The sequence below is a fragment of the Schistocerca nitens genome, chromosome 8, assembly GCF_023898315.1.
Source record: "Schistocerca nitens isolate TAMUIC-IGC-003100 chromosome 8, iqSchNite1.1, whole genome shotgun sequence".
NCBI lineage: Eukaryota > Metazoa > Arthropoda > Insecta > Orthoptera > Acrididae > Schistocerca > Schistocerca nitens.
In genome coordinates, this window is record NC_064621.1 from 398,428,854 (window position 1) to 398,448,092 (window position 19,239).

Below are 19,239 nucleotides of genomic sequence, written 5' to 3' on the forward strand. Positions count from 1 at the left end.
TTGCCATCTGCCTCCTTAAAATTCCTTTTGTTCTTAACTAAATACCATTAACATATATGAGTATTGTCAGTATTTTCATGAAAGAGAAAGGCTGACCCTCAGTTTTAGAGAATATAACACTAGATCTAATTTTGTGCTTAGTTTTATGTATGTAATTCATTTTCTAATTTATTTTGACTATTCCTAGTTAGTATCTTTTATTATAGGGTGAAATCAGTGATTGTTCCATAACTTAAGTTCTATTGTTGACTTATGAACAAATATAAATTCTGCAATAATTCTAAACATTTGAAGGAACAACTAATAGTATTCTTAAAGGATCTATTTGGCTCTATTTGAAAACATGTTAGCAAAGCTGGCTCTTAATTAATTCCAAAGTAATTAACAGTTTTGTCAAGAATATTGTTTGCTTAACGATATTTTTTAATTTCATGATTTTAACAAATAATTTGGTTCAACCCTTGGAATGGAAGAAACTTATAAAGACATTTTTTTTTATTTATTTAGTTAATTTAATGAGTTAAGTTCTTCTGTAAATTTAACTTTGAACAATGTGTAGTTTCAGCACCTATTATTGTGAGGATATATAAGGGCCCAGTCTCGAGACAGTCACTTCACGGCAGAGTTTCAGACGAGGAGCCTGTGGTGGTTAGAACGACAACAATGCATCAACTTAACAATGAAGTAAGTGTTACACCAATAGGCGGTATGTAAAAACAATGACAATGTCCACTTTTTAATCTTCAAGAAATGTGAACTATGTGGTTATGCTTTTACTGCTCATAGATGTTAAACAGGAAACTATTGTAGCAGTATGTGGATGTTTGCCTGCAACATATTAATGAGATTTATCAAAAGTTAAACAATAGTGCACTGGCCATATATAACTGTGTATTATTGGGGGGTTGTGAACAGAGAAAGTAAAAGACTATGAAACATGAGGACACAAACAAAGAATTAAACAAAGCAGGGAACATCGCCACACTGTCAGTAAAAAGTGTTATTATGGCAATATTCTCTCTCTCTCTCTCTCTCTCTCTCTCTCTCTCTCTCTCTATATATATATATATATAATGTCTGCTTGTGTCTGTGTATGTGCGGATGTATATATGTGTGTGTGTGTGTGTGTGTGTGTGTGTGTGTGTGTGTGTGTGTGTGTGTGCGTGCGAGACTGTATACCTGTCCTTTTTTCCCCCAAGGTAAGTCTTTCCTCTCCCGGGATTGGAATGACTCCTTACCCTCACCCTTAAAACCCATATCCTTTCATCTTTCCCCCTCCTTTCCTCTTTCCTGACGAAGCAACCGTTGGTTGCGAAAGCTTGAATTTTGTGTGTATGTTTGTGTGTCTATCGACCTGCCAGCACTTTCGTTTGGTAAGTCACATCATCTTTGTTTTTATGTGTCTGCTTGTGTCTGTATATGTGTGGATGGATATGTGTGTGTGTGCGCGCGAGTGTATACCCGTCCTTTTTTCCCCCTAAGGTAAGCCTTTCCACTCCTGGGATTGGAATGACTCCTTACCCTCTTCCTAAAACCCAAATCCTTTCGTCTTTCCCTCTCCTTCCCTCTTTCCTGATGAAGCAACCGTTGGTTGCGAAAGCCAGTATTTTGTGTGTATGTTTGTGTGTCTACCGACGTGCCAGCACTTTTGTTTGGTAAGTGACATCATCTTTGTTTTTAGATATATTTTTCCCATGTGGAATGTTTCCCTCTTTTAAATATGTCTGCTTGTGTCTGTATATGTGTGGATGGATATGTGTGTGTGTGCGAGTGTATACCTGTCCTTTTTTCCCCCTAAGGTAAGTCTTTCCGCTCCCGGCATTGGAATGACTCCTTACCCTCTCCCTTAAAACCCACATCCTTTCGTCTTTCCCTCTCCTTCCCCTCTTTCCTGATGAGGCAACAGTTTGTTGCGAAAGCTTGAATTTTGTGTGTATGTTTGTGTGTCTGTCGACCTGCCAGCACTTTCATTTGGTAAGTCACAAACATTCCACGTGGGAAAAATATATCTAAAAACAAAGATGATGTGACTTACCAAACAAAAGCGCTGGCAGGTCGATAGACACACAGACAAACAAAAACATACACACAAAATTCAAGCTTTCGCAACTAACGGTTGCTTCATCAGGAAAGAGGGAAGGAGAGGGAAAGACGAAAGGATGTGGGTTTTAAGGGCGAGGGTAAGGAGTCATTCCAATCCCGGGAGCGGAAAGACGTACCTTAGGGGGAAAAAAAGGACAGGTATACACTTGCGCGCACACACACACACACACACACACACACACACACACACACACACACACACACACACCCATCCGCGCGTACACAGACACCTGTGTACCCTCCCGACCTGGTACAGAAGCAAATAACCAGAGCCTCTTCCTCATCCCCTCAAACCCAGAACCTCCCACAGAAGAACCACAAAAGTGCCCCACTTGTGACAGGATACTTTCCGGGACTGGATCAGACTCTGAATGTGGCTCTCCAGCAGGGATACGACTTCCTCAAATCCTGCCCTGAAATGAGATCCATCCTTCATGAAATCCTCCCCATTCCACCAAGAGTGTCTTTCCGCCGTCCACGTAACCTTCGTAACCTCTTAGTTCATCCCTATGAAATCCCCAAACCACCTTCCCTACCCTCTGGCTCCTACCCTTGTAACTGCCCCCCGGTGTAAAACCTGTGCCATGCACCCTCCCACCACCACCTACTCCAGTCCTGTAACCCGGAAGGTGTACACGATCAAAGGCAGAGCCACGTGTGAAAGCACCCACGTGATTTACCAACTGACCTGCCTGCACTGTGAAGCTTTCTATGTGGGAATGACCAGCAACAAACTGTCCATTCGCATGAATGGACACAGGCAGACAGTGTTTGTTGGTAATGAGGATCACCCTGTGGCTAAACATGCCTTGGTGCACGGCCAGCACATCTTGGCACAGTGTTACACCGTCCGGGTTATCTGGATACTTCCCACTAACACCAACCTGTCAGAACTCTGGAGATGGGAACTTGCCCTTCAGTATATCTTCTCTTCTCATTATCCACCAGGCCTCAACCTCCGCTAATTTCAAGTTGCCGCTGCTCATACCTCACCTGTCTTTCAACAACATCTTTGCCTCTGTACTTCCGCCTCGACTGACATCTCTGCCCAAACTCTTTGCCTTTACAAATGTCTGCTTGTGTCTGTGTATGTGCGGATGGATATGGGTGTGTGTGCGATTGTATACCTGTCCTTTTTTCCCCCTAAGGTAAGTCTTTCCACTCCCGGGATTGGAATGACTCCTTACCCTCTCCCTTAAAACCCACATCCTTTCGTCTTTCCCTCTCCTTCCCTCTTTCCTGACGAAGCAACTGTTGGTTGCGAAAGCTTGAATTTTGTGTGTATGTTTGTGTGTCTATCGACCTGCCAGCGCTTTCGTTTGGTAAGTCACATAATCTCTAATATATATATATATATATATATATATATATATAGTCTGCACCCCCTCCACAAATCTGTCCCTGCTCCCATCTTTTACTCTGTCAGAAAGCTAGCTCTTTCTGCCTTAGGCACTACTACAAGAATGAGACAATGTTTACTCCATCAGAGTCTCACTAGGTGCTAAGGTAACTGTAGCCAGAGATTGAAATCTCACTGGAAAAGTGGTATCTACATCTACACGATTACTCTGTAATTCACAATTAAGTGCCTGGCAAGGGGTTCATCAAACCACCTTCAAGCTATCTCTCTACCATTCCACTTTTGAACAGTGCACGAGAAAAAGAAGCAATTAAATCTTTCTGTGCGAGCCCTGATTTCTCTTATTTTATTACAATCATTTCTCACTATGTAAGTGGGCCCCAACAGAATATTTTTACCATAAGAGGAGCAAGTTGGTGATGGAAATTTCATGAGAAGATCCTGCTGCAATGAAAAGCCGTTGCTTTAAAGATTGCCACCCCAATTCACGTATCATGTCTGTGGCACTCTCTCCCCTACTTTGCAATAATACACAAAGAGCTGTCCTCCTTTGAAATTTTTTGATGTTCTCTGTCAGTCACCTCTGATCTGGATCCCACAGCGCACAGGAGTACTTCAGAAAATGGTGCACAAGTGTGGTGTAAGTGGTCTCTTTAGTAGACCTGTTGCACTTTTCAAGTGTTCTCTCAATAAATCCCAGTCTTCGTTTGCTTTACCCAGAACATTGTCTATGTCATCGTTCCAATTTTTATTCATAAATGTAATCCCTAAGAATTTATTTGATTTTACAGTCTTTAAGTTTGTGTGATTTACCATGTAACTGAAATTTAGCAGACGTCTTTTAGTACTAATGTAGAAGACTTCACACTTTTCATTATTTCGAGTCAATTATCACTTTTCGCACCATACAGGTATCTTGTCTAAATCAAATCACAATCTAACAATGGAAACTCCAGGTAGGAATATCAGCAATGCAGGAAAAGACAGATTGCTACATACTATAACGAAGACACATTAACTTGCAGACAGGCACAATTCAGAGACATACACAAAAAGCTTTCAGCCACAGCCTTCATCAGCCCAAAATGCTGCACCTGGCGGTCATGCATTGTGTGCTTGCTTGTTTGTATGAATGGCATATGTTTCTCTTTTGCTGATGAAGGCTGTGGCCAAAAGCTTTATGTAAGTGTCTTTTAATTGTGCCTGTCAGAATTATCGCGTCTTCCTTATGGTAAGTATCAATCTGTCTCCTCCTACACTGTTTGTATTGTAATTGGTTTTGAACATCTGATGACTTTACAAGAAAGTAAATAACTGAATCATCTACAAACAATATGAGAATGCTGCTCAGATTGTCTCTATGTTATTTATGTAGATCAGGAACAGTAGGGGGTCTATAATGCTACCTTGGGGAACACGAGACACCACTTCCATTTTACTTGATGACTTCTCTTCTGTTCATACAAACTATGACCTTACTGACAGGAAATCATGAATCTAGTCACACAACGAAGCGATACTGCACAGGCACACAAATTTGATTACAAGACCCCTGTGAGGGATGGTGTCGAAGTACTTCTGGAAATCTAAAAACAGAATCAATATGACTCCCATTACTCCATGAAAAATGAAGAGCTACTTGCTTGCCCAAGAACAATATTTTCTGAATCCATTTGGACTGTTTGTCAATAAATATTTTTCTTCGAGGTAATTCACAATTTTCAAACACAGTATTTGTTATAAAATCTTACTGCAAATCAGTGTTAATGATATGGGGCTGTAATTCAGCAGATTACACTTATTTTCATTCTCAGATATTGGTGTGACTTGGGCAACTTTCCAGTCTTTAGGTACAGATCTTTCCAAGAGCAAGCAGTTATATACGATTGGTAAGTATGGAGCTATTGTATCAGCTTACTCTAAAAGGAACCTGATTGGTATGAAACCTGGAGCAGAGGCCTTGATCATTTGCTTGGGTGCAACAATTAGTTTCTTCTTAAGAAGTAAACATAAAGTCATCATAACTTGGCACCAGTAACAGTATTGCATAGGAATTCTCCTTAAGCAAATGATGACATTCAAGCAAAAATGCAGTAATGTTCACCTCTAAGATTTCTGCAGCTTTGAACTGATGCATGCAGTACCCCTAACCTGACTTTTGAGCCTTGCCTATGAAATGCAAAAGTTACATGAAGGCTAATGATTGCAGTTCATCACATACAGTATATTAATCATCGAGACTTCTGAAAATTTAAAAGCACTCAATTCAGAATGATCCTCGGAACAAGAAAATTCTTTTTCTGATGTCATTTATCTTACAGCACTGACCCAAATACTGTACAAATGTTTTGAGCTGCTACCATAGCCTTCAGTCCTCTATTAATCCCAAAGCGAATAATACAGTATGTTACAAATCTTAGAACTTTTTGTACTTTCAACTCTAATGCTTAAACAAAATTCTTAAGATTCAAGAATGCAAAGCCAAATACATGGTCCAAACACATTAATGTGACTACCCACTATGTTTGACATCAACATGCAATAACCACTCACAGACGGCATGTGGCAGCACTAGAAGTGAAGAGTATATAAAGCTTGTCGTCAGGGAGGTGCAGAAAACAGCGCAGTAATTGTAATGTGGAAATAGAACAATTTATCTGATGCCCATAAGGGCATGATCATTGGCTTTCGAACCAAGGATGGACGCATTTCCATACTGGCTAAGTTTGTAAACTGTTTGTGTGGCACTGTAGTTATAGTATACCCTGCACAGCAAAATGATGCTATCCAAAACCAGCCCCAAGGCAACTGCTGCGGGCCACAAGCCATAGATGACAGAAGTTAACAATGGCTACAGAGATGTGTACAGGCAAATAGATGTGCAACTGATGAACAACTGATTGCCCAGATGAACCAAGGCAGCTAAGAACAATGGTTCTTCAACAACCGTTCAGCAATCATTGCTATTACAGGCCTCCACAGCAAGCGTCTTGTTCATGCACCCATGATGATTGCTGTTCATCATGATAAAGGCTGGGACTGCTATGCCAATACCACAACTGGATGTCAACTGAGGGACAACAGGTGGCCTTTTCAAACAAATCACATTTCATGCTCAATCAGACAGATGGCCACTTGTTTGTATGGAGTAAAACATCTGAAAGCATATACCCTGCAACAATAAATGGAATGGTCCAGGCCAGAGGAGGGAGTGTTATAGTGTGGGAAATGTTTTTGTGGCATTTTCTGGATGACAGAAATTGACTGGTGTCATGAAGCTGGTCGGAGATGGCTGGTGGTCGGTGCTTGGCGGCCATTGTATGGCAAGGAAACTTTAGAGAGTAAACTGTTCCGATCTTCACACAACCACAACCTCCTTAGCAGACTCCTTCACATAGATTTCTGAGCGGTGGCCAGTTTTATTGGCACCTTAAGCAAATGGCTTCAATTTAGTCTCAGGGTAGCCAAGTTTTACTTGAAAGATTGTACATCCTTTAGTTTTTTCCATATCCCAGAAATCTCACAATGCCGAATCAATAATCAGGCAACTAACATAATCCACAAAAGGCATAAAATATGCCATTATTAGAAGATTTAAGACAAGTTTGTGACATGCTTTGTGCATTTTATTTGATTTAAATGCCATGTAAGTCGTACAAGAGCCCAAACACTAAAACAGAAATTTATTTTCTGTGGAAGATAAAAGACTATACCTCTTGCTGCTGCTGCTTGAACTGTCACTTGCATTGCCTTCACTATCATACCGCTGTCTTGTGCTGCTACTTGCTGCAGCACAATCATCATCCTCCAATGTCGTACTGTTTTCCAGGGGTGAATTTTCATCATTTTCGTTACCTGGAGCTCCACCACTAGCCATGATGGCTATACAAATGGGCACTAAGTCTTGATGATTCAGTTACTGGTGTTCAGCTGCATTGGACAGGGGAAAAAAAATGTATTCTGGATATAATCTACTCATTATCAACAGCATTTACAACAACAAAAAACTAACAGTTATACTTTTTCTGTTCTAGAGTAGCCTATTCAGTATTTCATGATATTTCATTTGCTTTTAAACACTCTGAAAAACTATAAATATGTCTCAGTATTAGCAGAAAAAGATATTCATATGAATGATACTATACATATTCACTCTATTTCAATAGTTAACCTAAAGTCTATTACTTCATGGAACATGAAAGTGAGTGTGGTTTTACAAATAATTTATGTATGTTAAAATGATGAACATAAGCACCACATAAAAAGGGGTCTAACATAAAACACATACTGGAAGAAAATTACTGATGTTTAATCAGCTATTCTTAGAAAGAAACTCATACAAAGAAACTGTCTATTGATGTTACCACAGGACTGCAGCAGGTTACTTGACACGTTATTACTTATTTTTATTTTATTCCATAGGCTCACTGTAATGTTGTCATACTATTACAAAACATGTCATTACAATGTATAGACAATAATAAAAGTCACTGAATAATAATGAGAGGTCAAGGAAGCTGGAAGAAGCAGACATCTTGGACACCGATTTACACCACTCCCAAAGTGTTCACTGTTTGCATTATCCCCTTTCCAAGAACACTGAGCATGGTGAAGAGCAATGTGCTCCCAAAAACAACCTATTTAACAAAAGACAGCAGATCTATAGTAGTCAGCCTCATTAATATATCCTTCATTTCAAGTTGGAAGCTATTCTGAATGGCTGTGGTATAATCGGTCACAAATGATGTCCTCCAGATAAATTATGACCCCCGATCTTACGACAGTAATGTGCTGCAGTAGACATCTAATCCTTACATACTGGTTGGTTCTAGGTGGTAAAAACTAGAAGACTAACAAAGAAGCCCCCCAGAAAGAGTTCTCTTTGGGTGGAACTGTTAGTGAGAGACAATGAGTGGCCAGCACTCTAGTCGATAGCCTGGGAAAATTCATCATAAAACACATTCACTGAATCTGTCTTTAAGGCCAGAAGTCTACATGATGTCGACTGACCACCTTGTTGTCCTCTGCCATGTGGTGTCATTTGGATGTGGTTGGGAGGGGCATGAGGCCAGCACACCTTCATCCTGGCCCAATGGTACCAACTGGCAGCCATGTCCTCCTCAGCCCACAGCTCTCCCAGTGGTATGTCAGTTTATGAGACTGGAGATGTTACTTCTCAATCAAGTAGCTCTTCAGTTTGTCTCACAAGGGCTGAGTGCACCTCACTTGCCCACAGAACTCAGCAGGCCAGATGGTCACCCATCCAAGCGTTAGCCCAACCCAACAGCACTTAACTTCGGTGATCTGACGGGAACCTGTTACCATTGTGGCAAGTACATTGGCACTTTCTACACCTTGGAGCCACTAATTCTCATTTGAGGAGCTCCTCAGCTGGCCTCTCAAAACTCAGTGTGACTCATTCCAATCCTCCCATCAAGGAAAAATCTTTGGCAGAATTGGGCACTGAACTTGGGTCGTCCACACGGCAGTCAGACATTTTGACCACTCAGTTATGAAAGCAGACATGAATCACACTAGAGAGGAAAAAAATAAATGAACAGATCTTACTTCTGTGGGTGTTGTACAACTTTCTCAAGTTATACTCAGCCAAGTAAGATTTCTGGGACATTATAGAGAATGGATAGATCCCTGAAAACATAAATACTATATATTTATTTTAGAATTGCCAGTGGAGAGCGAGAAACAATTAGATACAAGAAGAAGTTACATGCACATTTCACAAGTGGTTTACAGACTTTCCAGCTATAAAGAATGTATCGCTCATCGGCTGAGACTCCTGAGAAACAATACAATTCCAAAAACTGAAAATATGTCATTATGTAGAAAATAAAAAGAACAATGCAGCCAAAGTAACAGACATTCATGTTAGTGCACAGAAATTACCTAATTGGGAAAAATGGCTAAGCCTACATAAAATAAAACAAGAAATGCAGAAGGCTGGAGATCTCACTGAAGATCTGTAAACTGAAATGATGTGCTTAAATGCTTCTAGAACTCAATGTTGCATGGTAGAGTAACTGTACAATATTTCTACAAGGTAGCTGCACATCATTTTCAAGTAAAGATGCAGCTCTAGGGAGCTAATGTATAAGGTCCTCTCTAGAAAAATAGAAGCAACTAGAGGAGCTGTAACATCATCACAGAAGATTTGGCACCTAGAGCCCCCAAGTAAACTAGACTCTGCACTGTCAATGTGGGATGCCTGACCACAAGCTGCATATCCCTTGGTATTGTTCTAACTAGGAACACACGGAAACACACGGAATTAAAAGAGATACAAATTTATTGGGTCATGGAGTGACAAACAAGAATACAGTGAAATACAGTCATGGAGTGACAACAACAAAAGTACAGTGGAGGTAGTTAAGCATCTCAAATACATTTAAAAACTGAGGGCCCAGACCCCTGTGCATGTGCTTATAAGGATGCTGTACTCGTAATGTATAACTTGTGTAGTACTGTGTGGGCCAGGTGATTGGGTGGCCCCTGATGGCACTTCCGGTATGAATATCAGCACACACTACACTTGCCATAGTACCCCAATTTATGTCTGTAGGCAGCGTGAATAGTTACCATTGGGTTGCTATTCTCCTTCTTCCTTGGGGTGGGGGAGTGAGGGGCAACAAAGACCAGGTATCACTGTTGTCAATGCTGTGATTGAAGAGATGTCAATGGCAGTGTTGGAGGGCAGCAGTCATAGACATGAGAAGTTCCCAAATCAAGTGGACTGGTTGGTACAGGTGAAAGTAAGTGAGTTGAAGGCACTCCCACTTCCTGTGGACCCTGTGGCAACTCATGGACAGGACTGGAGAGTGGGGGTGGGAGCTATCTCAATGTTGGAATCCATGAGGAGTGATGCCAGCATGGGCTGCAATGATCATGGACTGAAGAGGAGAGTCTCTCGCGACAGACACCAACTTCTGTCCCCGCAGACAGCGCCTGCTCAAGAGTGGTGGGAGGTGCCAGCAACCACCACAGAAAGCAAACCTGCCATCAGTGCTGACAAAGCCCTGGCTGCAGGAAAACAAAGGCCTGCATGATCCTTGGAGTGGCCAGGACCGACAAAGAACAAGGCAGGGGTGCAACAGGTTCTGGTTGCATGACCTGAGTTGATCTTTGGTGTGAACCACGAAGACGCGGTAACTATGCTGGCTGTTGATGCCGGCTGGAATCCAGTGAAGCAAGTCACTGAGCAATGTCCATGTCTGATGACCTTACAGGAGCTCAAAGGGACACTTGTACACAATTGGCATCGTCCTGTAAGAGCTCTTTTTTTAAAAAATGAAAAAAAAAGAAAAAAAAGTGGGAGCTTCCACAGCTGGGACATCTTCTACATACTTGCACATTTGCATATTAAACATTCAGACAAGGTGTTCCACATCTTAATTCAACTATGAATGGAAAGGAGATAGTGCGACATGGCAAATTGTATTATGTGTACAAAGTCTTTGAAAGACTTTGCAATGATCGGAGGACCATTATTTGAAACCAGGGTGCAAGGAAGCACTCTATGGAAAATATCTTTGAAAGGCCCTAGAGAGTCACATCTTCTGTTGCAGAGGGGCAACGAATGTTTTAAGGAAAATGATAAAGAGCATCAATAGCCAACAACCAGAAAGTGTGTAGAAAGGGACCACCAAATCAATGTGGGCTCTCTTTGAAGGATGTGTAGGTGCTGGCCGAGGTGAAAAAATGCATGGTGCTGCCTTCTGATCCAAGACTAGCAGCAGCCCATGACTAGTTGTTCTATCTCCCAATCGATGTCTGGCCAAAACACGCGACAGTGCGCCAACAATTTTGTGCGAAAGAACCCCCCCCCCCCCCGTGAAGTTGATGTAGTAAGCAGTGGACTTCCTGCTGCAGAGCCAATGGAAACATGATACACAGAGTGAACCCTCCTGTCGACAGGAGAATACAGTCATCAAGAGGGAGAGGCGATGGCACAACACATAAAAATTCCAAAGCAGGTCCAAAGCCAAGCACCGTGGATGGTCGGGCAACCCATATTGTACCATGCGTACCACCTACTGGAGCACCAGATCCATTTCCACAGCGTAGGCAACATGAGTACCAATGACGGGGAAGCCATTTACCATGTGCCTCACCTCCATATCCAGTTGAAAACAAAACAGTTTCTCCTTATTGAATGAGGGGTAAGGAACGGCCTATGAGGAGCCAGGACAGAGGATCTGCATTTTCATTTTGCAATGTGGGATGAAAATGGATTTCATAATTGTAGTGGGACAAGAACAGAGCCCAATGCTGAAGATGATAAGTGGCTTTGTCCAGCAAGGACGTCGACAGGTTAAACAGGGAAACCGAGGGCTTATAGTCTGTATTAAAATGAAATTTTACACCATACAAGAACACGTGAAAATTTTTTAAGGCTTACATAATAACAAGAGCTTCATCTTCCACCAGAGAATAATTTTGGTGAACCGTGTTGAGTGTTTTTGACACAAAGACAATACATTGTTTGGAGCCATCTGAATGGCAACGGGCCAGGACCACCCCCACCCTGTACTTGGATGTGTCTGTGGCCAGGACCAGAAGCTTGCAACGTTGAAATGTTGCAAGACATGGCACAGAGCAAAGACTACTCTTCAGTTGCACAAAAGCAAGCTCACATGCTGCAAACCAAACAAAAGGAGCATGTTTCCGAAGCAACAGATGCAAGGGATGGGTGACAGTAGCCACTCTGGTAATAAATTTGTTATAGTACACTACTTTGCTGAGGAACACCTGAAGTTCACATAGATTAGACAGACAAGACAAAGCCTTAAAGGTGACAAAATATTGTTCCATGAGGCACAAGCCCTGCTGGGAAATTTCATGACCAGCTGACTTCTTGTTGTGGTCTGAAGGTTAGCTGTTGATAGTGCGAAGTTGCAGGAGTTTAAATGTTGCAGCTCGCAGATGGTCAGCTGTGGTGCTTTAAGGTGTGTGCACCATGGCAAATATCATCAAGATAGTTTATGTAAAGAGAGACAACCACCATGACCTGTTCAAGAAATGTTTGAAGATGGGAGGCCACTAGCGACCCTGAACATTGGCCATTGATACTGATTAGAGGCCAGAAAAAGCTTAGCTGTGAGCAGCTGTTTTGATGTCTCATCCAACAGAATCTAATGATAGGCTTTAACCAAGTCGATTTTCAAAAAGAATTGACCCCCCGCTAACTTTGTGGACAATTACTCTGGGCAACATAGAAAGTAAATATCTGTGCATTATTAGTTACCCTGAAACCACCACTCAACTGAAGCTGACCAGACGGCTTCTTTATGATCACTAAGGGCATAGCCCACTTATTTGAAGAAATTAGTTCAATCATGCCCAATGACATTAAGCGATCCAGCTCCATCTTGACCTGGTCACATAAAGCTAATGGAAAAGGATGCACACAAAAAAAGTTAGGGCGGGCAGAGGGTGATGTGTGTCATGAAATTGTTTGCACAACCTAGCTCTGGGGCGAATGGATCAGAAAATCACTGTTTGCCAGTGGTAGGGACCCAAGCCTGGCATACGCCTGTGAGTTGAGCAGGGATATGATGGCCGCAATGTTGACTTGGAGGATTAATGGCTGATTTATCACCCACAGTTCTATGAAATATTTGTTTTGGTCTGCAGACAGTGGCAAACATGACGCGGACAGTGTGAATATTGATGTCCACAGATGAGTACAGTGATTTCTGGGGGAGCACAGATCGAAACAAGGGGGGTACAAATGATGTGGCCTTCACTGTTCCTGCTGCTGACAACATGACTGTATGTTGACCTGATTGGCTCATTTGTACTGCAGCTACCACCTTTTCCCCAAGCACACTAGGCTCCATATGCTGGGGCCGCATGTTGTCAACAACACCATCCTTCCACGACTCTAACTGGCACCCTGCGGCATGGGAAATCTTGAACAACTGTACAACATTCAAAACCTCTTGCAACATAGTGTCCTCACGGTGCAGGGCAAGTTGACGCACCTTCTAATCCAGGGCCAAACAAATGATTGCATCACAGACCTTTGCATCGGTAAAAGATTCATAAGTTGTAGCATTGATGAACCAACACTTATGAATGAGGCCGTGTAGCTCAGCCGTCTAAGTGCATTACATTTGCTGTGGCTGTTTGTGATACTGTTAGAATTCAACATACACACAGCGATCACACGTGAACACTTAGGACAGCAAACAACACTTATCATTAAAAGAAAGCGACACTGATTCCTGCAGAGCAGCTATCTGGCACAGTAAGCAATACATATGAGGGAGGTATCCATAATAAGATAACAACTTTACAGACTTTCTTGTCAACCCTCAGAAGGTATGAAATGTTGGAGAAGCTGCTTCTTGTACACATCCAAGTCTTCCACAGATTCATTATAAGATGGGAATGGTGGCAGGTGAACAGACAGTGGCCGAGCCTGAGTCAACAACTGTTCCAACATGGCAGTATGTGCTGGCTATTGTTGCAGAAGGGACTTGGGTAAAGCCTCTATTGAAAAGCTGAATGGCAGAAAATAACAGAATGACAAAACACAAAAAAAAGTAATCCCATCCTTTTTGACATTCAACCTCTAACTAGATACACAAGGAAATACGTGGCCATAAATGGAGATCCAAGTTTATTGGGTCATGGAGTGTCATTAATGAAAACAAATGTAGGTAGAGTCATGGAGTGACAACAACAAAGTCCAGTGAAGGCAGTTACAGTCTCAAATACATTAAGAAAGAAGGCCCACAGCCTTGTGCATGTCCTAATAAGTGCTGCAGGCACTCGGCAGACTAGGTGATGGTGGCCGTTACTGTTAGTTGTGGGCACGCCATATGAATGTTGGCACACACTATGCTTGTCATAGTGGCCCAATTTATGACTGCTGTGAATGGTATGTGTAGCAGTCAGGCAGGTTACTATGGGTTTTATGTCTGGATAAGTTATCAGTGTCCAATCCTGACTGTCTTGGCTTCAGCCCCTAAGAGTGTGACTTTGTTGGATTCACTGCTTTGTAACAAATAAAGTAGCCAGCCACAGTCGGATCAGAACCTGAAGGTAAGCCGCTGACTAATATGAATGAAGTGCAATTACTACAGCAATATATTACATTACACCCAAGGGCAATGTAAACAGTTATGTCCGGAAAGAATCAAACAGCACATCTGAAGTGCTGAAATGACTGTATTTGAAAGATGAGATGTCATGAAACGCCAATTAATATGTTGACAAATAACATCCCAAAAAGGTAGTTCACATGCTGATTACTTTGAAGGAATAGATATCCTCTTGAAACTTAGTGCTGATCAGTCCAGGTTAATGTATACCTTGGGACAACTGCTGTTCTGAAATCAGTAGGTATGCTCAATAAAGGGAAATGTCACCAAGTAAAAATACAGGGTGAGCATGAAGTCTTGCCCTGATTATAACAATTTATTACAGAATAACCGCTTGACATGATAATTTACATTTGATGCCATTACATAGGTTAGTGTAACTCGTTTGTTTTAAGGCCACTTACGTTAGTAAACCTCAACGTGTGCTTCCTTGGTAGTTCAGAGAATGTCAAGGCGGTATTCCAGTTCCCGCTAGGTGTTTTATAACATGTGTTCTGTCACAACTCCCACAGCAGCTTGTATCCTAGCCTTCAGTTCGTTGACGTCAGCAACTGGTGTGACGAAGACTCTGTCCTTCATATAGCCCCAGAAAAAAAGATCAAGGAGTGTAATGTCTGGAGAGGGGAGTAATGTCCGGATCAGTGGATTGGAAGGTACGATCCCACACCCTGGCCACCCCGCTCTCCAAACATTACGGTCCTTGACTTTTTTTCTGGGGCTATATCAAGGACAGCCTTTGTCACACTAGTTGCTGACGTCGACAAACTGAAGGCTAGGATACAAGCTGCTGTGGGTACTGTGACAGAACATATGTTACGAAACACCTGGCGGGAACTGGGATACTGACTAGACATTCTCTGAGCTACCAAGGGAGCACATGTTGAGGTTTACTAACATAAGTGGTATTAAAAAAAAAACTAGTAACACCAACCTATGTAACGGCATCAAATGTAACTTATTATGTCAAACGGTTATTCTGTTGTAATTTTTATAATCAGGGCAAGGCTTTGTGCTCACCCTGTATAGATAAACTGATGCCACCACGTTAACAGCAAAAAATTGAAGATTTGGGAAGAGTCATTGCAAGACCTCCAGTATGAGAGATTAAAACAATATTATATCAATATCATCACCAGAAAGGACTGTCAAATGAAACTATGAAACAATAACAGACACACTCAAACAAAAGGGTGCCATCTTCTCACATTGTATTCTTGTTTTTAATTGGCCTAATTTCTTCTGAATAACTATAAAGCTTTCAGAAGTTTTGTTTACATCTTATTGATTTAAATTGTTTCCATTATGCAAATATATTTTTCATCTTTGATCCGTATGTTTCCTAAAATGACACTGCTTTTCATCTGTATGATGCAAAATATCCTTTGTCCACTCATATGCAACATAGATGATATTAAACCATGATACCCACATTGATTAATATTTAACAAACTGTAGATTTTGAAGGTGATGTCAAAGTACATATACTCTTTTTATGTGACTTGCTGTTTACAAAATGTATGTGCTTCAAAAGAAAGGCATTATACATTCACAATATTGACAAACATTTTGTAAATGATGAGCATGTCCTTCTTTGTTAAGCTACAGAATGAATTTTCAACAGGCTTCTGCAAGCTGTGGAAACCATTTTTTTAAGCCAAAATGTAAAGCTTTGCTGTTGACAAACCCTTTTCATTCTCTCAGAGAATACTCACAATACTTAAGCTTTTTACTGTAACTTATCAACATTAATACAATTTATAATGAGAACTTAGGATTAGTGCTGGGTCCAGCCATTCTGATTTTGGTTTTTCAATTTTTTTCTCAAATCATTCCCTACATATGCCTGGTTGATTCCTTACCTTCTTCACCCCCTGTCCATTGGTAGTAGCTATAAATTAACTTCTTCTGCAGATTGTTATTGTTATTATTATTATTATTATTTACTTATTTATTTAGGAAAAACTGACAGAAGCCAACCTCAGTGAAGACAAGTTTGGACTCTGGATAAATGTAGGAACATGCGAGGCAATACTGACCCATTGACTTATGTTAGAATGTAGGTTAATGAAAAGCAAACTTATGTTTATAGCATTTCTAGACTTAAGAGAAAGCATTTGACATTGTTGACTAGAATGCTCCCTTTGAAATTCTAAAGGTAGCAGGTGTAAAATACAGGGAGCGAAAGGCTATTTACAACTGGTACAGAAACCATGTGGCAGTTACAAGAGTCAAGAGGCATGATAGGGGTGCAGTGGTTGGGAAGGGAATGAGACAGAGTTGTAGCCTATCCCCAATGTTATTCAATCTGTACACTAAGCAAGCCATAAAGGAAACCAAAGAAAAATTTGGTGAAGGAATTAAAGTTCAGGGAGAAGAAATAAAAATTTTGAGGTTTGCTGATGACACTGTAATTCTGTCAAAGATAGCAAAGGACTTGGAAGAGCAGTTGAACAGAATGGACAGTGCCTTGACAGCTGCATCAAACCAGTCTTCAGACTAAAGACCACAACAACAACAACAACATATTACTATTATTATTTTATTAATATTATTATTCCATGTTTACAGTAGAAAATATGGGTTACTGGAAACTATGGCACAATGTTTTCATTTCTCATGAATTTCATGAATATCCTTGTCATTGTAAGTATCAACCTCTATAAGTTTTACTGGAATTTTAGTTTCCACAGAACACCATGTACTTTGGGGGGGTATGACGGCTGTGATTAAAATGATTACTGATAATGTAAAACGTTACTGTCTCTGTAATGGTTACATCAGTTTATTGTTGTTCATTATTTTTTGTTTGATGGTAATTTGTTGTTTGAACTGTGCACAATAGCTATATTTATCCATACCAAAGTGATTGCCAACTACTGTTTACAATACAGCTACCACAGCAACAACCAACCACAAAACAAGATTGCTTGTGCCTTCCCTTTTGCTTGCCATTGTCATACCACTCTGCAGACAATAATTACTAACACAGTTATTGTGATTCATTTTCATCATATTCATTGTCTCTTTGCACTATTTTTTTAATAACACACACAAGAATGTCTGCAGTTAATAATTAAAATGCACAGCAAGGTGAGAAGGCTATTATGATAGTTCAATGTGAAGTCAGTACTGCAGGCTAACGGAAAACATACGAAGGAATTCAGTACTGAATTGCACAGCTGTTGCTGCTGTGGTCTCATTGTTGTATAGGTAACTGGGAACTGCCAACACTGCTCCCTTCCAAGTGTAACTGTCAATAATTTCGTTTTTCTGTCCAAAGAACATGATCAGTATGTTAGTACAAGTTACTAATGTAGTATAACTTGGTAAAATTGGTTGGTCACAGTATACTGCTACTACTCATTACGTAGTATACTTTAAGGTTTGTACTTGACTTTTCCCTAATAATATTGTTACAAAGTTGCCCTTGCAAAGGGTTTGACATCATTTGGTGGTTTTTCTAACAGACACACAAGTTCATGCAATAGTGACGGGCATGACTTCATGGGAAAAAAAGTAAGTTGTCTCAGACAGATTATTTTATTTTACATTCATTGTTGATATCCACAAAACCTCACCACATTACCAGATCCATACTAGTTGCTCTGGCAGACGTACTCAAAGTCTAAATGTTTACTATAGGTGAAGCAGAATTTTGACGTAATTTCCACACCTGGCACTTTCCGTGTATCTAAGGAAGTAGCTGGAACTTGCCCCATTCAGGAAACATATGAATGTTTCTGCCAGCTACTGTCAAAGGACATAATAATAATACTTGGTAAAAATTCAGCCCTCTCTGACAGGACTACTTCAGCAGCTTTCTTCACTGAAGACTCACAAATATCTGCTACAGCAAAACTAATAATCCTGTAATAGAAAGTAAATCTCGTTGGTGACTGAAGAGCACCCAATATTGCCAACAACATATTATGTGCAATTCTGCTTTTTCCAATTAAAATAAGGTCATAAACACGCTGCAAGTTGTTTCGAAAATTTACTTTTTGTTGTTATGTGAGGTCATCATTGAGCTAAGAATCCTCATGTCACACATTTTATCATTAACTAGTTCATTATTCTGGTTCGGTGTAGACCATTTTCAAATAAGGAAACATCGCTATTACAGTATTTGAACTTAATAAAGTTCCCAATGAGCTGAGGTAGTAACTTCAGGCTAACAATAACATCCCCATCCTAATTCACAGCAACAGAATTCTCACTGATACATTCTTCAAAAACTGAAGCTTTTTTCCCAGTAGACAACTGTTTTATGTAGTTTGCTTGTCATCTGTGGCATTTGGCATCGATGAAACTGTAATACGAAGTTTCACATAAGATATTACACACAATGAACTAATTATTCCTTCTAAATTTCTCTTTTTATCCAAACCTCCTTATTCTTGTCATTTTCCACTCACAGAAAAAACAAGTGAAATCAACAACTCCAACTAGTAAACAAGTTAACTTACAATCAGTGACAGTTTGATACTGATTATTGTTGGTAGGTGCAAACCAAGGTGAAACATTAATGTTTACACAAAATAATAAATGTAATCTAAAAACAGCTGCACTTCCCACACACACCAACATAAACAGCAGCATGGCACCTGAATTACTGGATGCTGCAAAAATATTTATTTTATCTAAACTATACAT

At 40.5% G+C, this 19,239-nt stretch overlaps 1 protein-coding gene across 3 annotated transcripts in view; it reads right to left on the reverse strand.

Moving 5' to 3' along the window:
- The window catches only part of LOC126198676 (T-complex protein 11-like protein 1), a 124,220-nt gene that overhangs the window by 100,509 nt on the left and 4,472 nt on the right, over positions 1 to 19,239 (reverse strand). For all 3 annotated transcript variants that reach the window (XM_049935170.1, XM_049935172.1, XM_049935171.1), the window contains one exon: positions 7,177 to 7,393. In XM_049935170.1, the coding sequence (XP_049791127.1) occupies positions 7,177 to 7,340 (164 nt within the window). In that variant the 5' untranslated portion in view covers positions 7,341 to 7,393. The remainder of the gene's footprint in view (positions 1 to 7,176; positions 7,394 to 19,239) is intronic.